The sequence below is a fragment of the Musca domestica genome, unplaced genomic scaffold (assembly GCF_030504385.1).
Source record: "Musca domestica strain aabys unplaced genomic scaffold, Musca_domestica.polishedcontigs.V.1.1 4, whole genome shotgun sequence".
NCBI classification, from domain to species: Eukaryota; Metazoa; Arthropoda; class Insecta; order Diptera; family Muscidae; genus Musca; species Musca domestica.
In genome coordinates, this window is record NW_026712328.1 from 18,389,263 (window position 1) to 18,398,432 (window position 9,170).

Sequence of the window (9,170 nt, forward strand, 5' to 3'; positions counted from 1 at the left end):
AATTCACCTTGTAATTCAAATTTCACTGCATAGAAAACAGGTTCTCATCTCTATTATGTGTATGCACAATGGATTTATAAAATACATTTCAACAATGAGATGTTGTCAAAAGAATAATTTTGAAAAACAAATATTAAACATGTGATTGCATTACTTTACTATCTTAATTCTGCCATATGTATCCCCTTCGGACATTTATTAAAGCATCTAAAGAACGGGTATAACTTTTTTGTACACACAATTCTATGGAGAGTATATTAACTGTGTCATTCCATTTGTAACTCATCGAAATATTTATGTTAGACCCTACAAAGTGTATATAATACGGATGAGCGTAAAATTCTAATTCGATTTACCGACGTCTGTCTGTTCTAATCATCTTTTAAACGATATATATTTTGCAAGTCATGTTCGTAAATGGTCCAAATTTTCGTGTAGCCCCCACATGACGATACCTCAAAATATTCGGTATTTTGATGATTTCAGCGACATTATTCAAAAAATTTGTTTTAAATTTCGTATTTGAAGTTCGTAATGGCTACTACTATAATCATCATATAACGGGTGTCATTTAAGCGGTATTTTTCGATTCGGTTTGCTTAGCTGTTTTTACTTATTTACTGACTGGTTTTGTCTGAAATTTTGGTTTTGTTATTGGTTTACCAATTTAATAATGTAATTAACATATAAATAAAGTCTATGTATTGGCCCACTTTAAAAAAGCAATAACAACAAATAGATTAGTAAAAAATTAATTTATTCAATTTTAAATATAAATATTTTTAAATCCGTGACAACAAATATATACATAATTTTGTAGATGCTAGATGTCCTATACGTAACGGCAAATATATATTTTAAGCCCCCGAATTGAACCTCTCAGCATTCCGTAAAAATGCAAACAACTAGTATAAAGATCAGTAGTTAGTTAGTGTTTATAAAAGTAGTTTAGTTTTAATTTATACTATTGGTTTGATACCGGTATAAATCCAGAGTTAAATTTTTCAACAATGCTTCAGAAAGCAAAACAGCGAAATTAGGTTAAAAATTAGTTAATTTTTTATTATACTCGTATTCTAAACTTTGATCAGGTTCTAAACGGTTAAAATACTAATAAATGACGGTTATGTATATTAATGCATTCAAATTAAATGCAATTTAGAAAAATTCTTCCAAATGAACTTGTGAAACATGTTTGAAATCCATTGCTGTTTCAAAAAGGAGTATTATTTTGTATATGTGTAGCTGATTAAAAGATTATATTATCCAAAATATTGATCAGTTCTCAGTTAGTTTGTACAGATCCATTCGTGATACTCATTGTTTGATTTCATTAAATTCGAATTATATTATTGTTTTTTTTTTTTTTTTTAATTTTTGTTAACTTAAGTATGTTTCGAGCCCAAGTTGTTAGTGTTTTGATAATAGTTTTGGTAGCTGCAGCTACCAGCGACAAATTTCTGGCTCAAAAACGTATGTAGAAGATGGATATTTTTAAGTGGGAGTCAACTACTTTGGTTTTTATTATAGCGGATTTCTTGACGCCATGTAAACAAACGGACCCTAACTTCAACAAATGCTTTGCAAAAGATTTTGAAGTGGTTTTTTCACAATACAAAGATGGTAATGCTTGAAAACATAAAATAGAAACAAGTTAAAAAACGCCTTAGTTCGGCCGGGCCGATCTTTGGATATCCTCCACCATTTAGAATGAACTTGAAAATTAAAAAAAAAAATCCTAAAAATATCGCTTAAACGAAGGCGAGGACCTTCATAAATAACTTTCTGTCAGAGATTGATTACGAACTTCAAATACGAAATTCAAAACAATTCGGGTGAATAATGTTGGTAAAATCATCGAAATACCGAATATTGGGAGGTATCGTTATCAAAGACGTGGACCAACATACGCAATTTTCTGTCATAGGCTTTAGTACCCATTGCAAACTTTAAATACCAAATTTGAAATAAATCCGTTTAATAATTTCGCCAATATCATGAAAATACCGAAAAAGGGAGATACCGTTACATGTAGGGTATATGAATACGTGGGCCTGCTTTTACGCTTATCAATAGTATATATACTATACCACAAGAATAATGCAAAAAGTTAATACACCCTCCTTAGAATGGTGTAGGGTATAAAAACAATGAAATCTGCAGATATAGATCGAGAAAATATTTATTAGAAGCAATTGTGTGTATTTGTTGGTTTGATAAACTATAAACAATGCGACTTTTGGTCAAATAATAAATATTTTTAAATTTGTGAAATTGTTTCCAATTAATCATCTTCTCTTCTACTTGAAGGTGTACCCGGCCTAAAGACTTTCGGAACAATTGATCCGTTGCATGTTAAACGTGTTGTAATAGCAGAGGATGGCAATAGTCCCGTTGCCATTAATATTGAACTCACCGATTTGGAGGTAATTGGTTTCCGGAACACAAAAGTACTCGACGCAAGGTAAAGTTAATATTTTGATCAATAAAAATTATATATAATCGTTGAGTTTTTTTTAGTTTTGACCAACCCAAATTAGTCACCAAATTAAAATTTACAATTCCCGAAATGACAATTAAGTCTAATTATGCGGCTCAAGGTCGGGTCTTAACTTTGCCAATAAATGGCAACGGAAAGGCCGAAATGAAAATTCGTAAGTACATTTTATAAATCTACGTTGTTTATTCTCTACTATACAAAACGAAAAAATAGAAAGCATAGTAATTTTGCCAATCGATTTGCAATATGTCGAATAGTCATATGAGAACAGTGGAATTCATGTATGTGGCATTATCTTCACCATATTATTACAACATTCTATTTGTATCTGATTTAATCCGAAAACTATTCTACGTCGATGTAATAATTGCAGTGCATCTGTTGTTAATAGAGTCCATATTAATATTATTGAACTTAAAAAATGGACACAAAAAAGTTACAAATAGTACCCAATACAAGTTCGATATAAGTTTAAAGATTGTTAAGATCAACCGAGCTTAATTACTTTAATGGTGAAGGAATATATATTGGCTGTACGAAATAGTGTGCATATATTCAGCATTTGTATGAAGATGTCCAGTTCAAAATCCCCCGAATAATACTAATGCCCTAAAACTTTAAGCGCGGAATAATTTCTGCTACAAGGAACTCGCTGTACCAAATTCCAAAATTTAATTAAACATTTTAATATCACGGGGGGTCAATAAAAATAGGACCAATGCACTATGGGGCCGATGGCATGCTTTTGACGCAACAAATCTTATTTTGAAGTTAGTCGTTTGAAGAAAAAATTAAGGAAATTATGTTTAGAACACTTTCGAAACTTCGAAAACAAAATATAACAATCTGGCAACAACTTACGGCGTAATGCCGATTTGTCAAAGATACACTATTTTCTTTTAACAATTTCCTGAAATTTAAACTTAATCAAGCCTTAATTTTTTATTGCATTATATTATCAACAACAAGTGAAAAACACGTGAAAAATAATGTAAATCAAGATTATTATTAGAAATAAAAAGTATTGTTAAACGTTGTAAAGTTTCCCTGGGGTGAATGTGTAGTATCTTTAACAATATACATGTAGTAAAAGGAAATGCAGCATTCTATCATATTTTTAAAAAATTTCAAAATTTTCAAAAAACAAGTCCATTTTCTATTTGCTTAACACTTAAAAATACACTTTAAACTTTATTTACCAGTAAGACCGTTTGCATAATGCAGTTAAATTTATGAAAAAAACATAAAGTGAGTGAGGCCGTTATATGGGGTCATACCACTATAGGCAATTTTATACTTCAAGGTTTGTCATCTATCAAATTTTCTCAAATTAAAAATTTGAAATAATTATGAGGGTAAATGTGAATAGGATTATCAAAATACCGAATTTCGGTGGGTATAGTTATGTGTGCGTTTTAGGAAAACGTGGAACTAAATATTCAATGTTTTGTCACCGTGCTATAACTCATTATGAACTGCAAATACCAATTTTTATCAAACTATCGAATATCGGGAGGTAGCGTAATAGGGGGGCTATACCAAAACGTGGACCTATACATACAATGCTTCGCCATACGAGCTAGAAACCACACATACCAATTTTTAGACAAATCCGTGAAAAAAATGTGGTAAAAATCAACAAAATACCTAATATTGGAGGTACCGTTATATGGGGCTATGCAACAACGTGGATACATACAATTTTTCGCCACGGGAGCTAGAACCCATTATGACGTAAAAATATCAATTTTTAGACAAATCCGCGAGAAAATGTGGCAAAATCATCATCATCAAAATACCGAATATCGGGAGGTACAGTTATATGGGGTCTATACCAAAGCGTGGGCCTATACATACAATGTTTCGCCACCGGAGTAAGAACTCATCATGACAACAAAGACCAATTTTTAGACAAATCCGTGAAAGAAATTTGGCAAAAATCAGCAAAATACCGAATATCAGGAGTTACCGTTGTATGGGGTCTATACCAAAACGTGGACCTACATATCTCATTTTCAATACCAACCATCTGAGACAAAATACAAATTGTTCTGCCAAATTTTGGAGGTCTACGTCAAATAATGTGGGTTGTATCGTGATTTCAACAGACAGACAGACGGAGATCGTTAAATCGACTTAGAATTTCATATTGATTATGAATATATATACTTTATGGGGTCTACGATGAATATTTAGGGATGTTACAAACGGAATGACAAAGTTAATATAGCCTCCTTTTCAAGGTGCGTTTATTGTGTAGTTGTTTAATGTAAATGATGTCAACAATGATCTTTATTGAATGCACAATGCGGCTTGAAATCGTATGAAATATATATACGGAAGCTATATCTTAATCTGAATCGTTTTCCACTAAATTAAACGAAGATATGCTTATGCTGTAGTGACCTCTTGTACCAAATTTCATTGCTTTAGAGAGTATATTATGACTTTGAGAAGACTTAAATATATAATCGTATAAAACATATATATGGGAGCTATAGCTATAAAGGAATTGAGTAGGTCCAAATATGGCCTATTTTATTCCTGACGGAATTTTATCATATGATTCAAGACACAACCTACTTAGACAAAAATAGCACGGTCGGTGTATTATTCAAAACAAAGTTGGGAGCTTTATTTAAATCTAAACCGATTTCGACCAAATTTGTCAAAAGTATTACTAATCTGCATCTAATACATCGTACTGATGTCATTGTTATAGAGTTCATATTAATACTCTGAGATTTGAAATCGGTTGAAATTTATATGTGGGATCTATATCTATATTCCTGCAGATTCGAAAGAAATTTGGCAGATTTCGTTCTCATCACAACCAGCACCTAAAAACAAACTTTGGAAAGTTTACTTCGTCACTGTGATTTTCTGCCTCAAAAGCATGGGTTTAGGTAGCTTCACATAAAATATGTAATAACTTTCTAAATTTACAAAATTTTAGTTAACAAATCATAATTATTTACTAATATTAACATGTATATTTTCTAATTTATTTCAGAAAACTTATTAATAAATGTTATTTGCAAACTAAAACGACGTGACGAAGATGGCATGAAATTTACTGACATTCAAAAAGTTCGCTTGGACATTGAGGTTGGTGGTTTCCATATCGATTTGGAAAATCTGTTCAATGGTCAAAAGGATTTGGAACAAACAGCGAATAATCTGTTCAATGACAGTTGGAAAGAACTATTCGAGGCTTTGCGCCCTTCGATTACAGCAACAATACAAACGGTGCTGGAAGACCGTTACAAAAAACTGTTTGCCTACATACCAGCCACATATTTTATTGAAGATTTAGAATAATAAAAAACAAAACACCAAAGAAATTTGACAGTTTTTATACCCTTAACCAAAAAAGGTATGGAGGGTATATTAACTTTGTCATTCCGTTTGTAACTCATCGAAATAATCATTTTAGACCCAACAAAGTATATATATTCTTGATCAGCGTAAAATTCTAAGACGATTTAGCCCTGTCCGTCCGTCTGTCCGTCTGTCCGTCTGTCCGTCTGTTGTAATCACGCTACAGTCTAAACGAATTAAGATAGGAAGCTAAAATTTTGCACAGATCTCTCTTTTGTCTGCAGGCAGGTCAAGTTCGAAGATGGGCTATATCGGTCCACGATATCGTATAGCCCCCATATAACGGTACCCCCCGATATTCGGTATTTTGATGATTTTACCCACACTTTTTAACGGAATTGTCTGAAAATCCACACAAGGAGTTCCTTGTGGGTACTTTATACCTCAGCAGAGAATTGTTTATATAGGTCCATAATATCGTATAGCCCCCATATAACGGTACCCCCCGATGTTCGGTATTATGATGATTTTACCCACATTTTTGAACGGAATTGTCTGAAAATCCACACAAGGAGTTCCTTGTGGGTACTTAATACCTCGGCAGAGAATTATCTATATAGGTCCACAATATCGTATAGCCCCCATATAACGGTACCCCCCGATATTCGGTATTTTGATGATTGTAGCCACATTTTTCAACGGAAATGTCTGAAAATCCACACAAGGAGTTCCTTGAGGGTACTTTATACCTCGGCAGAGAATTGTTTATATAGGTCCACAATATCGTATAGCCCCCATATAACGGTACCCCCCGATGTTCGGTATTTTGATGATTTTACCCACATTTTTCAACGGAATTGTCTGAAAATCCACACAAGGAGTTCCTTGTGGCTACTTTATACCTCGGCAGAGAATTGTCCATATAGGTCCACGATATCGTATAGCCCCCATGTAACGGAACCCCCCCCCCCCCCCCCGATATTCGGTATTTTGATGATTTTACCCACATTTTTCAACGGAATTGTCTGAAAATCCACACAAGGAGTTCCTTGTGGGTACTTTATACCTCAGCAGAGAATTATCTATATAGGTCCACAATATCGTATAGCCCCCATATAACGGTACCCCCCGATATTCGGTATTTTGATGATTTTACCCACATTTTTCAACGGAATTGTCTGAAAATCCACACAAGGAGTTCCTTGTGGGTACTTTATACCTCGGCAGAGAATTGTCCATATAGGTCCACGATATCGTATAGTCCCCATGTAACGGAACCCCCCCCCCCCCCCCCCCCCCCCGATATTCGGTATTTTGATGATTTTACCCACATTTTTCAACGGAATTGTCTGAAAATCCACACAAGGAGTTCCTTGTGGGTACTTTATACCTCGGCAGAGAATTGTCCATATAGGTCCACGATATCGTATAGCCCCCATGTAACGGAACCCCCCCCCCCCGATATTCGGTATTTTGATGATTTTACCCACATTTTTCAACGGAATTGTCTGAAAATCCACACAAGGAGTTCCTTGTGGGTACTTTATACCTCGGCAGAGAATTGTCCATATAGGTCCACGATATCGTATAGCCCCCATGTAACGGAAACCCCCCGATATTCGGTATTTTGATAACTTTACCCACATTTTTCAACGGAATTGTCTGAAAATCCACACAAGGAGTTCCTTGTGGGTACTTTATACCTCGGCAGAGAATTATTTATATAGGTCCACAATATCGTATAGCCCCCATATAACGGTACCCCCCGATATTCGGTATTTTGAAGATTTTACCCACATTTTTGAACGGAATTTTCTGAAAATCCACACAAGGAGTTCCTTGTGGGTACTTAATACCTCGGCAGAGAATTATTTATATCGGTCCTCGATATCGTATAGCCCCCATATAACGGTACCCCCCGATATTCGGTATTTTGATGATTTTACCCACATTTTTCAACGGAATTGTCTGAAAATCCACACAAGGAGTTCCTTGTGGGTACTTTATACCTCGGCAGAGAATTGTCCATATAGGTCCACGATATCGTATAGCCCCCATGTAACGGTACCCCCCTGATATTCGGTATTTTGATGATTTTACCCACATTTTTCAACGGAATTGTCTGAAAATCCACACAAGGAGTTCCTTGTGGGTACTTTATACCTCGGCAGAGAATTATTTATATAGGTCCACAATATCGTATAGCCCCCATATAACGGTACCCCCCGATATTCGGTATTTTGAAGATTTTACCCACATTTTTGAACGGAATTTTCTGAAAATCCACACAAGGAGTTCCTTGTGGGTACTTTATACCTCGGCAGAGAATTATCTATATAGGTCCACAATATCGTATAGCCCCCATATAACGGTACCCCCCGATATTCGGTATTTTGATGATTTTACCCACATTTTTCAACGGCATGCTTTTGACGCAACAAATCTTATTTTGAAGTTAGTCGTTTGAAGAAAAAATTAAGGAAATTATGTTTAGAACACTTTCGAAACTTCGAAAACAAAATATAACAATCTGGCAACAACTTACGGCGTAATGCCGATTTGTCAAAGATACACTATTTTCTTTTAACAATTTCCTGAAATTTAAACTTAATCAAGCCTTAATTTTTTATTGCATTATATTATCAACAACAAGTGAAAAACACGTGAAAAATAATGTAAATCAAGATTATTATTAGAAATAAAAAGTATTGTTAAACGTTGTAAAGTTTCCCTGGGGTGAATGTGTAGTATCTTTAACAATATACATGTAGTAAAAGGAAATGCAGCATTCTATCATATTTTTAAAAAATTTCAAAATTTTCAAAAAACAAGTCCATTTTCTATTTGCTTAACACTTAAAAATACACTTTAAACTTTATTTACCAGTAAGACCGTTTGCATAATGCAGTTAAATTTATGAAAAAAACATAAAGTGAGTGAGGCCGTTATATGGGGTCATACCACTATAGGCAATTTTATACTTCAAGGTTTGTCATCTATCAAATTTTCTCAAATTAAAAATTTGAAATAATTATGAGGGTAAATGTGAATAGGATTATCAAAATACCGAATTTCGGTGGGTATAGTTATGTGTGCGTTTTAGGAAAACGTGGAACTAAATATTCAATGTTTTGTCACCGTGCTATAACTCATTATGAACTGCAAATACCAATTTTTATCAAACTATCGAATATCGGGAGGTAGCGTAATAGGGGGGCTATACCAAAACGTGGACCTATACATACAATGCTTCGCCATACGAGCTAGAAACCACACATACCAATTTTTAGACAAATCCGTGAAAAAAATGTGGTAAAAATCAACAAAATACCTAATATTGGAGGTACCG

At 34.0% G+C, this 9,170-nt stretch overlaps 1 protein-coding gene across 1 annotated transcript; it reads left to right on the forward strand.

Moving 5' to 3' along the window:
* The first annotated feature begins 1,284 nt into the window (after positions 1 to 1,284).
* On the forward strand, positions 1,285 to 5,844 carry LOC101890323 (protein takeout). The gene is made up of 5 exons (XM_005184749.3): positions 1,285 to 1,473; positions 1,531 to 1,623; positions 2,311 to 2,464; positions 2,521 to 2,654; positions 5,514 to 5,844. The coding sequence occupies exons 1-5, from the start codon at positions 1,392 to 1,394 to the stop codon at positions 5,819 to 5,821; spliced, it is 771 nt and encodes a 256-aa protein (XP_005184806.1). The 5' UTR covers positions 1,285 to 1,391; the 3' UTR covers positions 5,822 to 5,844.
* Positions 5,845 to 9,170: the final 3,326 nt, after the last annotated feature.

What these genes read in the sequence shown, in the direction of transcription:
- LOC101890323 (XM_005184749.3), top strand. Translation starts at nt 1,392, where the DNA reads ATGTTTCGAGCCCAAGTTGTTAGTGTTTTGATAATAGTTTTGGTAGCT. An exon ending in CAAATTTCTGGCTCAAAAAC is followed by an intron (nt 1,474 to 1,530) that starts GTATGTAGAAGA and finishes TTTTTATTATAG; the next exon opens with CGGATTTCTTGACGCCATGT. An exon ending in AAAGGCCGAAATGAAAATTC is followed by an intron (nt 2,655 to 5,513) that starts GTAAGTACATTT and finishes AATTTATTTCAG; the next exon opens with AAAACTTATTAATAAATGTT.